Source organism: Hyperolius riggenbachi, chromosome 3 (assembly GCF_040937935.1).
Source record: "Hyperolius riggenbachi isolate aHypRig1 chromosome 3, aHypRig1.pri, whole genome shotgun sequence".
NCBI lineage: Eukaryota > Metazoa > Chordata > Amphibia > Anura > Hyperoliidae > Hyperolius > Hyperolius riggenbachi.
The window spans coordinates 66,862,676-66,884,918 of NC_090648.1; the positions used below are offsets into that span (position 1 = coordinate 66,862,676).

Sequence of the window (22,243 nt, forward strand, 5' to 3'; positions counted from 1 at the left end):
AAAACGCTAATCACTCGCAAGCCTCTTTTCAGGGTCGTGGAGTCGGGTGCAATTATTTAGTACGCATCAAGCATTGGTGAGCATTATTTGGTGAGTAATGCTGGGAATACACAGATTTTTCAGCAGATTTAATGTCCGACTGCTTTTCCGATCGATTTCCATTCCCTTCTATGAGAAATCGGTCAGAAAAACGATCGAAAATCAGATCGGACATATCTACCGAACCATCTATCTGCCAAAAAATCTCATGGTGTATTCCCAGCATCAGAGTAAGCAACAACGTACCAACTCTTAACACATTCAAATTGTAAGGAAAAAAATCGAGTGTTTTTCACGTATAATAGAAGAAAGTACTTCAGTAAGAATAAAGCCCATTGTACTGTTTCGCTTGGATGAAGCCCAGCAGAGTTGTTATACAACCTGACATTCATAAATAATTCTAATTGTATTATAGTAAAGGACAACAAAAAGTGTTTACATTTCATTTGAGCTGTAATATGTATAAACAAGTTCATGTGAGTAGAACGTGTAATTATTGTCAGCTCTGGCCCTAATTCACATGCGTTCAAAATTAACTTGGCTCATGACATACATTCATTTAATATACTGTTCAAGCTGGTTGTAGCAATTACATAATTAAATCGGGATTATGTAGTACTGCTATTTTCTTTAGCTAATATCCTGTAGATCTGTTCTGAATTCACAGAGAATGTTGTGCGCATTCAACGCAGGGGTGATGTACATCGGTCACAAAAACCCAGCTGGAATATGTGCAAAGAATCGGGAATAGGGGCCTCACCCACCTCCTCCCTCTGCTGAGAGAATAGCTCTTTGTGGCCAACACTACAGCTGTGGATTTTCACATACTGCGCATGCACAAGAAAATAATTTTATTAAAGGAATACTGTAGGGGGGGGGCGGGGGAAAAGGAGTTGAACTTACCCGGGGCTTCTAATGGTCCCCCGCAGGCCGCAGACATCCTGTGCCCACCCAGTTACTCACCGATGCTCCGGTCCCGCCTCTGGTTTACTTCTCGAATTTCAGACTTTAAAGTCTGAAAACCACTGCACCTGCGTTGCCGTGTTCTCGCTCCCGCTGTCACCAGGAGCGTACTGTACAGGCCCAGTATGGTCTGAGCCTGCGCAGTACGCTCCTGGTGACATCTGCGAGAGCAAGGACACAGCTGCGTAGGCGCTGTGGTTTTTAGACTTTACAGTCTGAAATTCCAGAAGTGAACCGGAGGCTGGACTGGAGCATTGGGGAGTGGCTGCGCGGGCTCAGGATGCCTGCGGGGGACCATTAGAAGCCCCGGATAAGTTCAACTCATTTTCCCCCGACCCCCTACATTATTCCTTTAACCACTTGCCGACCGCCCCCAGCCGATGGGCGGCGGCAAAGACTGGGCCCAAACGACCGCAATACGCCCATCGGCGGGGGCGGCTGCGGGAGTGGCTATGCGGCGATCGCGTCATTCGTGACGCGATCAGCCGCCGGGGACTCGCTCCGCCCACCGCTCGTAGTAACCCGCCGGCCGTTCGGAAGCGCCGGCGGGTTACTAGCACCCGGATCGCCACTGAACATATGTATAATAGGCTTTGTAATGTATACAAAGCCTATTATACTGGCTGCCTCCTGCCCTGGTGGTCCCAGTGTCCGAGGGACCACCAGGGCAGGCTGCAGCCACCCTAGTCTGCACCCAAGCACACTGATTTCCCCCCCCCCTGCCCCCTGATCGCCCACAGCACCCCTCAGACCCCCCCCTGCCCACCCCCCAGACCACTGTTTGCACCCAGTCCCCCCCCTAATCACCCATAAATCACTCCCTGTCACTATCAACGCTATTTTTTTTTTATCCCCCCCCCTGCCCACTGCCCCCTCCTGATAACCCCCCACCCCTCAGATTCTCCCCAGACCCCCCCCCCCCAGTGTACTGTATGCATCTATCCCCCCTGATCACCCGTCAATCACCCGTCAATCACCCGTCAATCACCCCCTGTCACTGCTACCCATCAATCAGCCCCTAACCTGCCCCTTGCGGGCAATCTGATCACCCACCCACACCAATAGATCGCCCGCAGATCCGACATCAGATCACCTCCCAAGTGCAGTGTTTACATCTCTTCTCTCCTCTAAACACCCACTATTTACCCATCAATCACCCCCTATCACCACCTGTCACTGTTACCCATCAGATTAGACCCTAATCTGCCCCTTGCGGGCACCCAATCACCTGCCCACACCTCAGAACGTCCTCAGACCCCAGCCCTGATCACCTCGCTAGTGCATTGCTTGCATCCATTTCCCCCCTCTAATCACACCTTGAGACACCCATCAATCACCTCCTGTCACCCCCTAGCACACCTTCCCATCAGATCAGGCCCTAATTTGCCCCGTGTGGGCTCCTGATCACTCGGCCAAACCCTCAGATCCCCCTCAGACCCCCTTCCGATCACCTCCCCAGTGCATTGATTGCATCTATTTTCCCCTCTAACCGCCCCCTGAGACACCCATCAATCACCTCCTGTCACCCCCCTAGCACTCCTATCCATCAGATCAGGCCCAAAACATCCTGTCATCTAAGAGGCCACCCTGCTTATGACCGGTTCCACAAAATTTGCCCCCTCATAGACCACCTGTCATCAAAATTTGCAGATGCTTATACCCCTGAACAGTCATTTTGAGAAATTTGGTTTCCAGACTACTCACAGTTTTGGGCCCGTAAAATGCCAGGGCAGTATAGGAACCCCACAAGTGACCCCATTTTAGAAAGAAGACACCCCAAGGTATTCTGTTAGGTGTATGATGAGTTCATAGAAGATTTTATTTTTTTGTCAAAAGTTAGCGGAAATTGGATTTTTATTGTTTTTTTCACAAAGTGTCATTTTTCACTAACTTGTGACAAAAAATAAATTCTATGAACTCACCATACCCCTAACGGAATACCTTGGGGTGTCTCCTTTCTAAAATGGGGTCACTTGTGGGGTTCCTATAATGCCCTGGCATTTTAGGGGCCCTAAACCGTGAGGAGTAGTCTAGAAAACAAATGCCTCAAAATGACCTGTGAATAGGACGTTGGGCCCCTTAGCGCTCCTAGGCTGCAAAAAAGTGTCACACATGTGGTATCGCCGTACTCAGGAGAAGTAGTATAATGTTTTTTGTGGTGTATTTTTACACATACCCATGCTGGGTGGGAGAAATCTCTCTGTAAATGGACAATTGTGTGTAAAAAAAAATCAAAAATGTGTCATTTACAGAGATATTTCTCCCACCCAGCATGGTTATATGTAAAAATACACCACAAAACACATTATACTACTTCTTCTGAGTACGGCGATACCACATGTGTGACACTTTTTTGCAGCCTAACTGTGCTAAGGGGCCCAAAGTCCAATGAGTACCTTTAGGATTTCACAGGTCATTTTGAGACATTTGGGTTCAAGACTACTCCTCACGGTTTAGGGCCCCTAAAATGCCAGGGCAGTTTAGGAACCCCACAAGTGACCCCATTTTAGAAAGAAGACACCCCAAGGTATTCTGTTAGGTGTATGATGAGTTCATAGAAGATTTTATTTTTTGTCACAAGTTAGCGGAAATTGATATGTATTTTTTATTTTTTTCACAAAGTGTCATTTTCCGCTAACTTGTGACAAAAAAAAAAATTCTTCTATGAACTCACCATACTCCTAACAGAATACCTTGGGGTGTCTTCTTTCTAAAATGGGGTCACTTGTGGGGTTCCTATACTGCCCTGGCATTTTAGGGGCCCTAAACCGTGAGCAGTAGTCTAGAATCCAAATGCCTCAAAATGACCTGTGAATAGGACGTTAGGCCCCTTAGCGCACCTAGGTTGCAAAAAAGTGTCACACGTGGTATCGCCGTACTCAGAAGAAGTAGTATATTGTGTTTTGGGGTGTATTTTTACACATACCCATGCTGGGTGGGAGAAATCTCTCTGTAAATGGACAATTGTGTGTAAAAAAAAAAAATCAAACAATTGTCATTTACAGAGATATTTCTCCCACCCAGCATGGGTATGTGTAAAAATACACCCCAAAACACATTATACTACTTCTCCTGAGTATGGCGGTACCACATGTGTGGCACTTTTTTGCACCCTAAGTGCGCTAAGAGGCCCAAAGTCCAATGAGTACCTTTAGGATTTCACAGGTCATATTGCGACATTTGGTTTCAAGACTACTCCTCACGGTTTAGGGCCCCTAAAATGCCAGGGCAGTATAGGAACCCCACAAATGACCCCATTTTAGAAAGAAGACACCCCAAGGCATTCCGTTAGGAGTATGGTGAGTTCATAGAAGATTTTATTTTTTGTCACAAGTTAGTGGAAAATGACACTTTGTGAAAAAAAACAATTAAAGAGACTAACAATTTTTTCAGCCTTAGTTCTTCTATCCTATAAGTTCCTATGCCTGTTCTAATCTGCTCTGGCTTACTGCAGTCTTTCCTAACTGCACTGTCTCTGTAATAAATCAATGTATCTTTCCTCTGTCCTGTTTGTCGGGCTAATGCTTGATTGTGTGGAATGTGCAGGGCTGCTTGTGATTGGTAGAAGCGATACACACCCTCTGCAGGCCCCCTGCATACTCTGAATGACTCATACACTATGCTTAGCTGAGCCTATTAGAAGCTTGTTAGTTTGTAAACACTGCCTAAAACTGTTAATTACAAGCCAGGATTGCAGCAGAGAGTGGCAGAAACAGCACAGAGGGGCACAGGATAAAATAATGAATAGAATGGTATGCTTTTTATTGTAAGAATATTAGAGTACAGATTCTCTTTAAAATCAATTTCCGCTAACTTGTGACAAAAAAAAAAAACCTATGAACACACCATCCTCCTAACGGAATACCTTGGGGTGTCTTCTTTCTAAAATGGGGTAATTTGTGGGGTTCCTATACTGTCCTGGCATTTTAGGGGCCCTAAACCGTGAGGAGTAGTCTTGAAACGAAATTTCTCAAAATGACCTGTGAAATCCTAAAGGTACTCATTGAACTTTGGGCCCCTTAGCGCAGTTAGGGTGCAAAAAAGTGCCACACGTGGTATCGCCGTACTCAGGAGAAGTAGTATAATGTGTTTTGGGGTGTATTTTTCCACATACCCATGCTGAGTGGGAGAAATATCTCTATAAATAGACAATTGTGTGTAAAAAAAAAATAAAACAATTGTCATTTACGGAGATATTTCTCCCACCCAGCATGGGTATGTGTAAAAATACACCCCAAAACACATTATACTACTTCTCCTGAGTACGGCAATACCACATGTGTGGCACTTTTTTGCAGCCTAACTGCGCTAAGGGGCCAAGTCCAATGAGCATCTTTAGGCTTCACAGGGGTGCTTACAATTAGGCACCCCCCAAAATGCCAGGACAGTGAACACACCCCACAAATGACCCCATTTTGGAAAGTAGACACTTCAAGGTATTCAGAGAGGAGCATAGTGAGTCCGTGGCAGATTTCATTTTTTTTTTTGTCGCAAGTTAGAAGAAATGGAAACTTTTTTTTTTTTTCCCTTTTTTTTGTCAGAAAGTGTCATTTTCCGCTAACTTGTGACAAAAAATAAAATCTATGAACTCACCATGCATCTCACTGAATACTTTGGGATGTCTTCTTTCCAAAATGGGGTCATTTGGGGGGTATTTGTACTATCCTGGAATTTTAGCTCCTCATGAAACCTGACAGGTGCGCAGAAAAGTCAGAGATGCTTGAAAATGGGAAAATTCACTTTTGGCACCATAGTTTGTAAACGCTATAACTTTTACCCAATCCAATAAATATACACTGAATGGTTTTTTTTTAATCAAAGACATGTAGCAGAATAACTTTCGCGCTCAAATGTATAGGAAATTTTACTTTATTTGAAAAATGTCAGCACAGCAAGTTAAAAAAGTCATTTTTTTGCCAAAATTCATGTCTTTTTTGATGAATATAATAAAAACTAAAATTTGCAGCAGCAATCAAATAGCAGCAAAAGAAAGCTGTATTAGTGACAAGAAAAGGAGGTAAAATTCCTTTAGGTGGTAGGTTGTATGACCGAGCAATAAACCGTGAAAGCTGCAGTGGTCTGAATGGAGAAAAAGGCTCTGGTCCTTAAGGGGCGAAAAGACTGTGGTCCTCAAGTGGTTAAGTAAATTATGAGAATTCTGTTCCTGGTGGGGGCCATGTCTTTTGCCCACAGTTTGAGGCTAAATACTGATGTCATTTCTTCCCTTAAAGGGACTCCGAGCACCTCTCATGGGTATGCCTAGAGACTCCGACCAGTACTGCAAAGTACTTAAAGATGCATACCTTTCTGTAGCTTGTGCTCTCCGCTTTCATTTGATCCCTGAATCGCCATTGGATTTCAATGTAAAAATCGCAGCTGCCCTCTTGGTTAGGTTATAACTTCCAGGTCACCCATGTCTTCTCTGTTAGAGAAGTGCATCACTGAATGAAGCAGAAAGAGGAAGTGACACGCATGGCCATTGTAAGAGGCTCCTCTAGAGGGGTCATAGCACGACTTTGTTGGAAGGCGTCTGGCTTAAAGGCATGCCCATGAGAAGTGCTAAGAGTCCCTTTAACTTTTTTTTTTCTTTTCTCCTCCAATCTCTGAGTCACCTCAGCCTTGCTTATAAACATAGTGAGCAGAGGATCATGTTTCAGCTAAGCAGCTAGGCAGGGAAATAAAGGGAAGAGGAGGAATATATTGTAGATAAAAAATAATCCCCAGCAATGGCTATTAAAGGGCCAGTGCTCCTAAGGTATGCGATAACTCTAAACCATAATAGCAGAAAAAGTTTTGAATGCAGGATTAGCATTTTAGGCATAACTACAAGCCCTAACATTTCTCTTGTGCTTTCTGCCCTGGTTAGGAGGTGGCGCAATCTCTCGCCGACCCCCCCCCCCCCCCTCGGAAGGTGGAAAGTTGCATCATGCCATGCTGGCGTATTCCCCCGATCGCGGATGTTTCCTTCCTGCTGACAGCCCTGTTCACCCGAGTGTGAAAGTGCAGCGTGTCACAGCGGCATCAGGCATGTAAGGCGAGTCGCCTGTGTCATCCCTTTTGTCACGCAGAAAGTTTACACTGTATATTCTGCCTATATGCATTTCAAAGACAAACAGCAGGTCCGGCGGGTTTCTTTCCAGACCGTTCTGCTGGAAAAAGTTTCTCTGTCTTAACCGGATTATGTTTGTGTCCAGGTAATGTATAAGGCATGTCGAGGAGTAAATACAAGAACAATGTTTAGAGATATAGAAAAAAAAAAATCCTATAAACCCTGTGTGACTGCCATGTTGGAGAAGTTAACCCCCCCCCCCTCCCCTCTTCTTTTTCAATGAAATTATCCAGGGTTGGTATGAAGTTTGCCAAGTGTGAATTATCTGTTTAAAGAACAGTGTCCCCTCCTCCCCTTCCGTAATGCTGAATGGGTTTGTTTGATCTCAGCTTCTGGGCAATTAAGTCTAATTAAAAAAGACATTTTCTGTGGCCTGTGGAGGGCTTGCAGACAGAGGAAGTAGAAGAATACTGTCTGTAATTAAACCTTAAAGTGAACCAGAGATGAAGCACCCTCATGTATTTTACCATATATATCAGTGGGAACATTAGAGAAAACACCTACCTTGCTCTCGGTTTCATCCTTCACCGCTCAGCCTGCTTCTTATCAGCCTCGATAAAATCCTTGACTGAGCATTCAGTCCGACTCTGCTCAGGAATCATAACAGAGTCAAAAGGGGGCAGGCTTGGGCTTGAAAAGACATCAGAAAAGACAGACTCCGCTATCATTATTCCTGAGCAAAGCCAGACTGAATGCTCAGTCGGGGATTTTATCAGGGCTGATTAGAAGCAGTCTGAGCAGTGCAGAATGAAACAGAGAGCAGGGTAGGCGTTTTCTCTATATATGGTAAAATACATGAGGGAGCTTCGACTCTGGTTCACTTTAAATGTAAAAAGGTAAAATAAAAGTTGAGGGTTTTTTTTTGTAATGAGCCACATTGTTGGTATGCGTTTTTAATGTGCATTTGGGATGCCATGGATGCTAGAAATGGTGCTTGGTTCACATTAAAGGGATCCTGAAGTGATAAATAAACGATGATCCAAACACGTGTATGTACAGTCCTAAATACTGGAGAACTATACTGTGTTCCTTTTTTTCTCACTGTAAAGGTTAGTACGGTACATCCATGAGATTTCAGCTGCCCAACAGTAATGGTGACTTGATACCTCAGGCAACAGAGGCAGATCCTGTACAGACATGCTGCTAGTCAGCAGGCTAGAGATGTGTTCTTTCACTGTGGAGGGCAGCAGACGAAGGGGGAGGAGTTAGGGAGAGATACCGGAATCTCTTGGGAACATATTGAGGCTGAAGTATACACACTAGATTCTCAGCAGAGGAGGTCTTTAGCAGCTGCCTTTGTCGAGTTTGGTCTAGTGTGTGTACAAATTTTAGGGTTAAGAATCCAGCAGTGGCATAGCAATAGGGAATGCAGAGGTCTTGACCGCCCTTGGGCAAGAGGGGCCCTGCAGTATTAGCTCTTTATTAGTTCTGTGCTTTTAATGATCAATTCCATAGATGCTTTGAATAGTAGCTACATAGTTACATAGTTATTTTGGTTGAAAAAAGACATACGTCCATCGAGTTCAACCAGTATAAAGTACAACACCAGCCTGCTCCCTCACATATCCCTGTTGATCCAGAGGAAGGCAAAAAAACCTTACAAGGCATGGTCCAATTATCCCCAAAAGGGAAAAAATTCCTTCCAGACTTCAGATGGCAATCAGATAAAAATCCCTGGATCAACATCATTAGGCATTACCTAGTAATTGTAGCCATGGATGTCTTTCAACGCAAGGAAAGCATCTAAGCCCCCTTTAAATGCAGGTATAGAGTTTGCCATAACTACTTCCTGTGGCAATGCGTTCCACATCTTAATCACTCTTACTGTAAAGAACCCTTTCCTAAATAAATGGCTAAAACGTTTTTCCTCCATGCGCAGATCATGTCCTCTAGTCCTTTGAGAAGGCCTAGGGACAAAAAGCTCATCCGCCAAGCTATTATATTGCCCTCTGATGTATTTATACATGTTAATTAGATCTCCTCTAAGGCGTCTTTTCTCTAGACTAAATAAACCCAGTTTATCTAACCTTTCTTGGTAAGCGAGACCTTCCATCCCACGTATCAATTTTGTTGCTCGTCTCTGCACCTGCTCTAAAACTGCAATATCTTTTTTGTAATGTGGTGCACAGAACTGAATTCCATATTCCAGATGTGGCCTTACTAGAGAGTTAAACAGGGGCAATGTTATGCTAGCATCTTGAGTTTTTATTTCCCTTTTAATGCATCCCAAAATTTTGTTAGCTTTAGCTGCAGCGGCTTGGCATTGAGTACGATTATTTAACTTGTTGTCGATGAGTACTCCTAAGTCCTTCTCCAAGTTTGATGTCTCCAACTGTATCCCATTTATTTTGTATGGTGCTAGACCATTGGTACGACCAAAATGCATGACTTTACATTTGTCAACATTGAACTTCATCTGCCATGTATGTGCCCATATAGCCATCCTATCCAGATCCTGTTGCAATATGACACTATCTTCCTGAGAGTTGATGATTCTGCACAATTTTGTATCATCTGCAAGAATAGCAGCATTGCTCACTACTGCATCTACTAGGTCATTAATAAATAAATTGAAGCGCACTGGACCCAGTACAGACCCCTGTGGGACCCCACTGCTAACAGTCTCCCATTTTGAGTATGATCCATTGACCACAACTTTGTTTTCTGTCCATTAGCCAGTTCCCTATCCATGCACACAGACTCTTCCCCAGTCCTTGCATCCTCATCTTTTGCACCAGACTTTTGTGGGGGAACAGTGTCGAAGGCCTTTGCAAAGTCCAAGTATATCACATCTACAGCATTCCCAATATCCATATTAGCATTCACTACCTCATAAAAGCTGAGCATGTTAGTCAAACAGGACCTGTCTTTAGTAAACCCATGTTGATGCTGAGAAATAAGATTATTTTCTACTATGAAGTCATGTATAGTATCTCTTAGTAACCCCTCAAATAGTTATCATTTATCATTAACAAGCTGTTCCCACCCCTTTCTTGCACCTCAGACACTGTGGTTGTCCTTGGAAGGTTTTGGTGCACCGTATCAATTATGTGTACAGTACGAAGAATCCACAGCTCCACGCAGGGTCGTAACTAGAAATCACTGGGCCCCCCTGCAAAACTTTGGATGGGGCCCCCTTCCGCCAGAACAGAGCTCTCGGGGAGAGGTAGAGACATTGGGGGCTGGACATGGTACAGAAGAGCCTGCTGCACACTGAATAGGGACTGTCTACAAATCTTTGTCTGGAAAACTTTGTATGATTCATTATCAGTGGCTGAGCAGATGCAGTCATTAGAACAATTGTGCAGAGAGCAGAAAGTTTTTCCTCTCCTTGCCCTTAGTTGTCAGTCTCTCAGGATGGGGGCCCCCTGTGGCTTCTGGGCCCCCCTGCGGCTGCACCCCTTGCAGGGTCTATTGTTACGCCCCTGGCTCCACGTCTGTACTGTATAGCTATTTTATTGCATTCAAATGACAAAGAGATAGCCATAACAGTGACAGACGCTGTTTCGGACAAGGTCCTTCCTCAAGCTGTATCAGGCTCTCTCTGAAGTGTATCAAACACACCACCCCTTATCCATCCACAAGAAGTACAAATGAACCAATCAGGACGCAGGAGCAATGTAGAGGACCTGGTGAGGAACTGTATACACCATACAATCTCCATCCCCGCCCTCACGGGGGGGGGGGGGGGGAGGGACACTGATGTCTAATCAGAGGTAGAACCGGTAATTGGCCATGACAGGTGCTCGCTGACACTGAACTGAAACCTCGTAATGCCAGCATGACCTTGACCTGAAGTCAACTGGCCAGTAGGGATGGAGTTTGTTGTGGTGACCACATTCATTTTCATTGGAGAACACTCTGGTGCCTGGCCAACATATAAACAAAAAACAATGAAACTGTAAACAATTGAGGGTTTGAATGGGCTTCCCAGAATCTGAGAAGGAAAAATTGTATTTCCAGACTCTTCAGCAATGAAAACCTTCAAATGTATTCAAGATCTAAGAGCTGCTATTTTTAAGAATGCTAGTTACCTGGTTGCGGCGTCTCCTCTATGTTTAGGGGTCACTCTCTCTCCCCCCCCCCCCCCATGACTACACAACTTACATGCTTGTTGTAAATCTACAAATGGCCCAATAACATGTTAAGCTAGCTACACACTTGCTAGAACGGTCACCCAAAACGATTATTAATGTTTTGGAGTAAGTAGTCTTTAGACATGCCACTCAGGTATCTGCCGGGTAGTGATGGTCAATAGGATGTAAATAATTTTGAGTTAATGCATGGTTATGCAGTTCCCTGGTATGACCTCCCTCCCCTATACAGGTCCCTAGTGTCTAGTGGTCCTCCTTCCCCTTTGCAGTTCCCCAAAGTCTAGTGGCCACCTCCCTCCCCTATAGAGTTCCCTGGTGTCGAGTGTCTTCCACCTCCCTTCACCAGATGGCTTCCCTGGTGATCTAGAGCTTCACCCCTAATATAGATTCCTGGTGGTCTAGAGTGGGCCAAATGTAATGCAATTTGATGGCCCTGCGGGCCAGATTTGGCTCATGGACCTGCGTTGGACCATTTATGTTCTAACCTCTGAATTCCTCTCTAAACCTCCTTAGCTTTACATGCTCTCTCCCCATGCAAAATTGCTGCAGCGGAGCAGTATTCTCATTCCCACCCAAAGTCTCATATATAATATACTATAATATTGGAATATGCATATGCAAGCGAAAGCAAAACCTGAGAGCATCAGTCCAGAATGCTGGAAAAACACTATTAAGAAAATCTGAGCAGGGCAGTAAACAAGTCAGCAGCCGACACTGTATGCAGAATCAAGAGGTCCAAAAGCAGGCAGGTATAAAGCAAGGTAGCTACATCGGCTTTCTCAAGGGGGGGCATGGTCACAGGGCCACACCTCTTCACTCATGCCGGTGAGCGTGCATTAGGGTCCCTAACATCGATTAGGGGTTGGGTGGGAGTAGAAATATTTGCAGTGGGGCGTTCTGGTTGCAAGAGGGGGTGTGAGAAGAGAATGCATGAGAGAGAGAGAGAGAGAGAGAGAGAGAGAGAGAGAGAGAGAGAAAGAGAGAAGAAGAGAGAAAGAGAGAAAGAGAAAGAGAGAGAGAGTCCCTGACTATATGTAAAAATGTCTCCACTTACATACGGGAGTTGAGAAATGGCACTGTTCACAGCCTCATTACAGCTGCACTTGAAAAGACCCCAGACAGTCATTCCTTACCTCTGACATATTTCCTGTGCTTGCTTCATTATCTGTCCCGCACTGATGATGTCCTCATGTTCAAATGTCATCATAGCTTGCATTTCCAAGATGGTACCAAACACTAGACTGTGATACATACTCTCCTGAGATCTGCAGTGAGAAAATAATAATAATGCAAAAGTTTGGATGTTTGTTAATCACGCTGCAATGGCTGAACAGATTTGAATACAATTTGGCACACACATAGCACATTACCTGGAATAAAGTATAGGATACTTTTTATTCCCATAACCAAAAAGTGGGCGGAGAAATACAAATTTCACTGGGGAAATGTAAACTGCAGCCATTCTTACACTGTTAATGGCAGGGTTCTCAAACTTTGCACAGTTGGTCACTGGGTGACTGGGATTAATATTCAGAAAAGTGGGTGGAGCCAACAAAAGCCCATCAAAATTCACCTACTGATTTTCAAGGGGAATATTTAAATTGCTGCCAGTCTTGCACTGTTAATGGCACTGTTAATTGGCTGGGGTTCAAATTCAGAAAAGGGAGTGGAGCCACAGCCAGTCAGATTGGTTTCATTTCAATGCAAATTATTGATGGCAAAGACCGCAAAGCTCAGAAACTAGGTCATTAAGTAATTGTGTGTTAGGGTTAAAAAAAAAAAAAAAAAAAGTGGACGCAGCCAACACCAGCCAAATATACACCTGGGCAACGCCAGTCCATCAGCTAGTAATAAATAATAATAATAACTGAAAGCACTTATCTGAGAAACAAGCAACCTATCCCTTCAGACACAAGTATGTATTGTAATATTCTAGCTATGTGGCCAGACAAGCATGCAGGATAAACAAACCCCACGTGTAACAACCGCCTCTGCTGCAAAGACAGCTCCTCAATCCACTTTCAGATCAATCAACGGTGCCTATTTGCAAGGTTATGTGGGGTTGGGGATGGGAGGAGACTTTTTACTCTATTTTATTTATTTATTTTACATAATTTATTGAAATTAGCATGCACAAAAGCCACATATTTAAAGAGACACTGAAGCGAAAAAAAAAGATGATATGATTTGTATGTGTAGCACAGCTAAGAAATAAGACATTAAGATCAGATACATCAGTGTAATTGTTTCCAGTACAGGAAGAGTTGAGAAACTCCAGTTGTTATCTCTATGCAAACAAGCTATTAAGCTCTCCGACTAAGTTAAGGCCCATACACACGTCGGATTTTTGCGAACGACCCGTCGTTTGAACGTTCCGTCGTTCGCACGTCAAATCCGGCGTGTGTACAGACTATTGTTCGGGTGATAAGACTGGTTTTCAGCGATCCGCCCGGCGGATCGCTGAAAACCAGTCTTATCACCCGAACGATAGTCTGTACACACGCCGGATTTGACGTGCGAACGACGGAACGTTCAAACGACGGGTCGTTCGCAAAAATCCGACGTGTGTATGGGCCTTTAGTCCTGGAGAGGGCTGTTATCTGTCTTTTATTATCTCAACTGTTCCTGAACTATTTACTTTTCCTCTGCCAGAGTAGAGGTCATTAGTTCACAGACTGCTCTGAAAGAATCATTTTGAATGCTGAGTGTTGTGTAATCTGCACATATTAGAGAATGATGCAATGTTAGAAAAAACACTATATACCTGAAAATAAAAATATGAGAATATTTTCTTTGCTGCTAATCTTCTAGTAATTATTCATAGTACACAACCAATTCACTATATCATTTTTTTTTTCGCTTCAGTGTCTCTTTAACATACATCATATCACAATAAGCAATACAACACATACAGTATTGTTACTTTTAAAGGCATCAGAACAATATAATGCTCATTATATCATCCGGCTGTATTCCAAGACTGCTGTATGTCAGCCATGCACATGACTATTTCAGACAGAGTAGTATTCTATGTACATAGAAAACTTGCATACGTCTCAGTCTACTAATTGCATAGTAACCAAGCATATGCAACAACCAAAGCATAAACATTAATGTCTCGACTACTCCAGTGGTACTGCTTCCTAGTGCCCTAATTAAGTAATTAAAGGTACCCATACACTTCTAGATTTGCAGCAGATTCGACCTTCAGATAGATTTCTGTCAGGTGCCTGTCAAGTCAAATCTGACAGGAATCTGATGTGTGACACACACTAGGAACAGATTTCCAATAGATTTCAGAATAAACTACATTTTTTTAGGCCACATATATGGAAGCTACTTTTTACACAAGTGCTACATTTGCTTCGCTCTTTACGCCTCTCCAGTCCACGTCAACTCCAAGCAGTTTGCCCATTACCAGGGAAGAGCTAGCAGGTTAGTCTGAGGTAGCCAAGAGTGACTAACCCAACTGGTTTTCATCCTCTCAGAGGAGCAGAACGCGTGTTAGAAAACTCATTTATACAACATAAATGCCTTGTATACATTGAGAAGCGAGGGGTTACGCAGTATTGAAACAAAACCTGGAACGGCGGGCTGGGGGGGGGGGGGGGGGGGGGGGGGAGAGAAAAATTATACATACCTGAAACGCTATCTTGTATAACAGCATTCAGTTACAACATTAAAGAGGAGCTGTCAGCCATACTAACACATATCAGTAGATAAATACTTGCTCTACTTACACATGTGTTGCACTGTCCACACTTTGATTTTAGTGAATTTTCTACAGTACAAAAAAAAAAAAAAGGAATGAAGAAAATCCTTCTTAGCATTTCCCTTTTTAACTGTAGCTATGTTGAAGCCAATCCTGATGTGATTTCCTCCCTCTGCCTGATTCGCCCGCCCTTCACTATAGAAAGTGCACTGTCTAAACAAGAGAAATATTGGCCAATCAGAGAGGAACAGAGGTGTGGGAGGAGAAAACAGGAGGGAAAGAGGCTTCAGCCAATCAGGCTGCATTAGTTAAGTAGAGAAGCAAAAAAGGACAACACTGCATGCCCTGCAACTTCATTTTTGTGTACCAAATAAGTCAAGTAAACTGTGGAATGATCATTTATCAACAAGAAAAGTAATAGTGATTTTAACTTTTGGATTGCCTGGTTAGCATCCTTATTGCTTGTTTACCAGATAAAAATAAAGAACTGATTTTTGATTTTATGCCCGACCGTTACACTTTAAGTAGAGACACTCTCTGATAACAAGTTGGTCCACCTTTAGCTCTGATCGCAGCCAATATTCCTCTTGGCACTGACTCAACAAGATGCGGATGTCGTTGCTGAGGAATGTTGGCCCATGCTGACATAATGGCAGCTCTAAGTTGGGTCAGATTGGATGGTGACGTTTCCAAGCTTTGAAGTGATCGTTCAACTTCGTCCTGCGAAAGCTCAATTGATGTTTCTCAAACCAATTTGAGGCAGATCGAGCACGGTAGCAAGCGCCCACAGCCGGCGTCTTTTCCTATTTTCTGTGATACCAAAGGGACTCTTGTTGGTCTCCTGCTGCTGAAGTCCAGCCTTTGCAAAGTCCATCTTGGTGTGCATTGGGATATGCTTTGTGATGCACCCTCATTGAATTCAGCAGTAATTTGTTGTGTTGTTGCCCTTCTGTTGCTATGCGGTGATACTCACCTTTCACCTCTCTCATTCACCAGCCTTCTCAACTGCCACTCTCAACACCTGAGACACTGTTGGCGAGAAAATCCTAAAAGAGTCGTCATTTCAGAGATGCTAGCACCAGCTCTTCCCACTGACTATCATCCCTTATTCAGTCACCTAAATCTTTCATCTAAGGCCCTGTTTACACTTAATCAGTTGCTCTCAGTTATAACTGAATGGACAACTGATTTTCAAAGTAATGCCCATGTTTTCCTATGGCACAGTTCACACTTAAAGAGGAACTCCAGTGAAAATAATGTAATAAAAAAAAAGTGCTTAATTTTTACAATAATCATGTATAAATGATTTAGTCAGTGTTTGCCCATTGTAAAAATGTTTAAATCCCTGATTTACATTCTGACATTTATTACATGGTGACATTTTTACTGTTGGCAGGTGATGTAGCTGCTGCATGTTTTTTTGGCAGTTGGAAACAGCTGTAAACCACTATTTCCCACAATGCAGCAAGGTTCACAGACAGGAAACTGCCAGCAGTAGGTACTCAGAGTTTCTTGTGGGAGGGGTTTCACCTCAATATCAGTCATACAGCGCCCCCTGATGGTCTGTTTGTGAAAAGGAATAGATTTCTCATGTAAAAGGGGGTATCAGCTACTGATTGGGATAAAGTTCAATTCTCGGTCGGAGTTGCTCTTTAACGCGTTTTAACTGAAGTCTGTTTCACAATGCACTGCTATAGAGAAGTAAAAAAAAAAAAAAAAAAAAAAAAAAAAAACACACGTACCAACTGATTAAAGGGGAACTGAAGAGAGAGGTATATGGAGGCTGTCATGCTTATTTCCTTTTAATCAATACCAGTTGCCTGGCAGCCCTGCTAGTCTATTTCTCTGCAGTAGTATTAAAACCAGAAACAAGCATGCAGCTAGTCTTGTCAGATCAGACTTATAAGTCTGAACCACTGAAACACCTGATCTGCTGCATGCTTGTTCAGGGGCTATGGCTAATAGTATTAGAGGCAGAGGATCAGCAGGGCTGCCAGGCAACTGGTATTGTCTAAAAGGAAATAAACATGACAGCCTCCATATACCTCTCTCTTCAGTTCCCCTTTAAGTGTAAACAGGACCTTACCCATTTTGACAACTATTTCCCAACCACAGTTTTTTCACATTAAAAACTACAACAATCTTTCCAACACGCTCCTCCCATACATTAGCCAAAAACTATATTGCTGCTTATCCCATTGAAATGATCTATATATTAATTTTTGCAGGACAAACTAGGCTTTTTTTAGGCAGTACTTTTTCCTAAGAATGATTTTATTTTATATGCATTTTACAGGGAAGAAGTAGTAAAATTGAAAAAAAAAATCATTTCTCAGTTTTCAGCCATTATAGTTTAAAAATAAAATATGATATTGTAGATAAAAACCTACACATTTGCTCATTTGTCCCAGTTATTACAACATTTAAATTATGTCCCTAGAACATAATTGGTGATAATATTTGGAAGTAAATATGTATAAATGTTTTTTTTTTTATAGACTAGCAATAATTACAAGCATTTATTTACAAAAATAACAGTAATATATACGGTCATGACATACACCATAAAAGTCCCCGAGGTAACTATTTTTTTTTTTAAATGATGTAAATTTCTTTTTATTTACAAGTGTTTTGTTTTGGTAACTATGGGGTAGAGATGAAAGGCAAATGGGAGTGCACCTGGAAGCATGACAGCGCCAGTAAACAAACAAATACGCATATCTACTCCCCTGATCCACAAGTGAAGTTTACAGCGGCGTAGATACTAGATCTTGATGTAGTTATCGTCTGTGTTAACTATGTCGTCCGAAGCTGAGCGCTCCTTGTATAGGCTACTCTGCATTGTTACTTCATTCTTGTTCCTTCTATGTACTAATTATTTTTAAAGGCGTAGTGTAGGGGGGGTAAAAAAAAGTTGAACTTACCTGGGGCTTCTAATGGTCCCCCACAGCCTGCGCGGCCACGTCCTTGCTCCTGCTGACGTCACTAGGAGTGTATTGCGCAGGCCCAGCACAGTATGCGCCTCCGCAGTACGCTCCTGGTGAGGTCAGCAGGAGCAAGGACGCAGCCACGCAGGCGCAGTGGTTTTCCGACTTTAAAGTCGAAAATTCCAGAAGTGAACCAGAGGCGGGGACCAGAGGATCGGTGAGGACAGGACATCTGTGGGGGACCATTAGAAGCCCCGGGTAAGTTCAACTCTTTTTTTTCCCCCTACAATGGTCCTTTAAGTCAAATGGTGCAGATTCCAATAACATCTTTTTGTCATTCCAGCATAGTATCTGGTATGAAACAAAGGGAGAACTCACAGTAGCTTATTTTCTATTTAATATCATGTAATGCTCACCTTGGCCTCAAGAGGTCGAGACTTTCTTCAAACCGATTGTTTAGGAAAAGATTCAATGCATCCATACAGTCACTGAGATCCCGGGACAGATCCACATCGGACCTACCAACGACAGAGAGATGGATTATCACCGACAGCTAAACACAAAGGAATTTCAGTGAAAAAGAGAACAATGCTACACGTTACACAGTAACCCAGCTCCTGAGTGTCTTATTACCCCTGTAACCCCTTATTACAGTAACCCAGCCCCTGAGTGTCTTATTACCCCCGTAACCCGTTATTACAGTAACCTGGCTCCTGAGTGTCTTATTACCCCTGTAACCCGTTATTACAGTAACCAGCTCCTGAGTGGCTTATTACCCCTGTAACCCCTTATTACAGTAACCCAGCCCCTGAGTGTCTTATTACCCTTGTAACCCCTTATTACAGTAACCCAGCCCCTGAGTGTCTTATTATCCATGTAATATCTTATTACAGTAACCCAGTTCCTGAGTGTCCTATTACCCCTGTAACCCCTTATTACAGTAGCCCAGCCCCTGAGTATCTCATTACCCCTGTAACAAATTTTTACAGTAACCAGCTCCTGAGTGACTTATTACCCCTATAACTCCTTATTACAGTAACCCAGCTCCTGAGTGTCTTATTACCCCTGTAACCCCTTATTACAGTAGCCCAGCTCCTGAGTGTCTTATTACCCCTGTAACCCCTTATTACAGTAACCCAGCCCCTGAGTGTCTTATTACCCCCGTAACCCGTTATTACAGTAACCCGGCTCCTGAGTGTCTTATTACCCCCGTAACCCGTTATTACAGTAACCAGCTCCTGAGTGGCTTATTACCCCTGTAACCCCTTATTACAGTAACCCAGCCCCTGAGTGTCTTATTACCCTTGTAACCCCTTATTACAGTAACCCAGCCCCTGAGTGTCTTATTATCCATGTAATATCTTATTACAGTAACCCAGTTCCTGAGTGTCCTATTACCCCTGTAACCCCTTATTACAGTAGCCCAGCCCCTGAGTATCTCATTACCCCTGTAACAAATTTTTACAGTAACCAGCTCCTGAGTGACTTATTACCCCTATAACTCCTTATTACAGTAACCCAGCTCCTGAGTGTCTTATTACCCCTGTAACCCCTTATTACAGTAGCCCAGCTCCTGAGTGTCTTATTACCCCTGTAACCCCTTATTACAGTCGCCAAGCTCCTGAGTGTCTTATTACCCCTGTAATACCTTATTACACTAACCAGCTCCTGAGTGTCTTATTACCCCTGTAACCCCTTATTACAGTAACCCGGGTCCCTGAATGTCGTATTACCCCCTGCAACCCCTTATTACAGTAACCCGGGTTACCCCTGTAACCTTTTATTTCAGTAACTCCGCTCCTGAGTGTCTTATTACCCCTGTAACACCTTATTACAGTAAGCAAGCTCCTGAGTCTTATTACCTCTGTAACCCCTTATTACAGTAACTCAGCTCCAGAGTTATTAACCCTGTAATACCTTATTACAGTAACCACATATCAACAGGGATATGTGAGGGAGCAGGCTGGTGTTGTACTTGTTTTCTGGTTGCACTCGATGGACATATGTTTTTTTTTTTCAACCCAAATAACTATGTAACAAGCTACTGAGTGTCTTATTACCCCTGTAACCCCTTATTACCCACCTCCTGGTTATCTGTTAATCTTCACAGTGGTTCTTTCACACTACAATAATTTGGCTGACCCTTCAGTAATGATTACAGTTTCTCTAGCAGTTTTAATGCTCCACCAACAGCAAATACACCACTCCAATGTACAGGGTGTTAACCACTTGACTGTTTCCACTAATCACACAGATGCAGAGTAGACAGCAGGGTCCACCGAGTAGGCCATTATACAATGTGAAATGTCCACAAATGTACCAGTGTCAGGGACCTCCTTGCAAGCAGGCCAGGCAGAAAATCCTTGGCTGATCACTTTTGTAGATCGTTCTGTAGTTTGTAATGGAGTTGCTCCTGCTTGTCCCCCTTTGACGGAGACAAGCAGTGTGTTTTTACAGGTAAACAATCTTTAACCCTCTGCAATCAAACACTAAATACAAGCTACATGTCTAGCAATGATAAAAACAACTAGAATGCAAGAAGTATTCGGTTGCACTAAGTTAGGACATTAGCTTCTAAAACGGTCTGCATTCAAAATCATTCTGTACTAAACCCTTTCACCAGCGTTGAGGTTCTCTCCAGTCAAAAGGGTCCCTACTCTACCCACACTAGTCAGCAAGTGAATATGTCATGCTCTTGATTCATGCTGAGGCACTGTGAGGTTCTACCTCTAAAGGGAACACATGCATGCATATAAATCAGTCTAGTATCTCCAGGGAGCAACAAATTTAGTAGGGATCCTTTCGATTGGAAGGTACCTCAATGCTGGTGAAAGGTTTTAGTACAGAATTTAGGGAATGTGCTAACTTAGTGCAACCGAATACAACTCTAGTAGTTTTTAATTTTTTTTTATCATTACTAGCGTTTCAGCTTGTTGAGAGCAGAGGGTTAATGATTGTTTTCCTGTACATACATACTACTTGTCTCTGTCAAAGGGGGACAAGCAGGAGCAACCCCATTACAAACCACAGGAGCGTCTACACAAGTGATCAGCCAAGGATTGTCCAGCCTGGCCAACAGCTTTCAAAGAGATCCCCGACATTGGTGTACATTTTACTTTGTATACTGGCCTACTCTATGGACCCTGCTGTCTACTCTGCCTCTGTGTGATTAGTGGAATCAGTCAATTAGTTACCACCCTGTACATTGGAGTGGTGTATTTGCTGTTGGTGGAGCATTAAAACTGCTAGAGAAACTGTAATCATTACTGACGGGTCAGCCAAATTATTGTAGTGTGAAAGAACCACTGTGTTGATTAACAGACGTGTTGCCAGCCTCTTGGCTAGCTATGCAGGGGTGAGGGAGGAGGGCCAACTGAACAGCCCTTGAGAAGCATTACAGAGCTGACGGGGGATGGGGAGAACAATGCCTCCAGCCAGGTGGATCACTTCCTGAAGCACAGAGGGGGGGGGGGGGGGGTGGTGGTGTCCAGGACCGCTGTACATACACTAGATTCTCAGCAAAGACGAATGACATCGGACATCTTGGCCAAGTTTAATCTAGCGTACGTACATAGCTTAAAGGATACCCGAGGTGACATGTGACATGATGAGATAGACATGTGTATGTACAGTGCCTAGCACACAAATAACTATGCTGTGTTCCTTTGTTTTCCTTTCTCTGCCTGAAAGAGTTAAATATCAGGTATGTAAGTGGCTGACCCAGTCCTGACTCAGACAGGAAGTGACTACATTGTGACTCTCACTGATAAGAAATTCCAACTATAAAACACTTTCCTAGCAGAAAATGGCTTCTGAGAGCAGGAAAGAGATAAAAACGATCAATAGTTCATAGATTTTAGCTTTGGCATACTTCAATGAATGTGTCATTGAGCAAAAACAATAAAAAACAGTTAAAAAACTTAAAAAGTAGATTTTAACATAAAATAAAATTGTGGAATATCTTAAAAAGTCATTTTTAGGAGAAGGAAGATAGATACAATTGTTTATTTCATTAGTTTATTTTCACCTCGGGTGTCCGATCTGCGTAAACTGGTTGTCTGCGGGTTTCCATGTAAAACGGCCGCTCGTTCCATGTCAGTTCATGGAGGGTGTCTCCGGGAACTGCCTGCGAGCCTCCGATCACGGCTCGCAGGCGAAATGTAAGCACGCGGGGAAGAAATCCCCGGTGTTTACACTGTACGGCGCTGCAGCAGCGCCGCAAAGGAGATCGGCGATCCCCGGCCTCTGATAGGCCCGGGGATCGCCGCAGTCTGATAGGCTGAAGCCTATCAGAGGCGGTACAGGACGTATCGCCGTCCTGTACTGCCCACAGAGCCAGTGAGAAGGAGGGAAGGAGAGGGAGGGGGGCAATAGCGCTGCGGAGGGGGGCTTTGAGGAG

General features: G+C 43.5%; 1 protein-coding gene across 1 annotated transcript in view; it reads right to left on the minus strand.

Annotated features, from left to right (window-relative positions):
* The window catches only part of LOC137562702 (tetratricopeptide repeat protein 39A-like), a 116,487-nt gene that overhangs the window by 70,812 nt on the left and 23,432 nt on the right, over window positions 1–22,243 (minus strand). Inside the window, exons 2-3 of the mRNA XM_068274299.1 lie at window positions 18,261–18,362; window positions 12,339–12,470 (exon numbers count right to left, since the gene is read on the minus strand). Of these exons, the coding sequence (XP_068130400.1) occupies window positions 12,339–12,470; window positions 18,261–18,362 (234 nt within the window). The remainder of the gene's footprint in view (window positions 1–12,338; window positions 12,471–18,260; window positions 18,363–22,243) is intronic.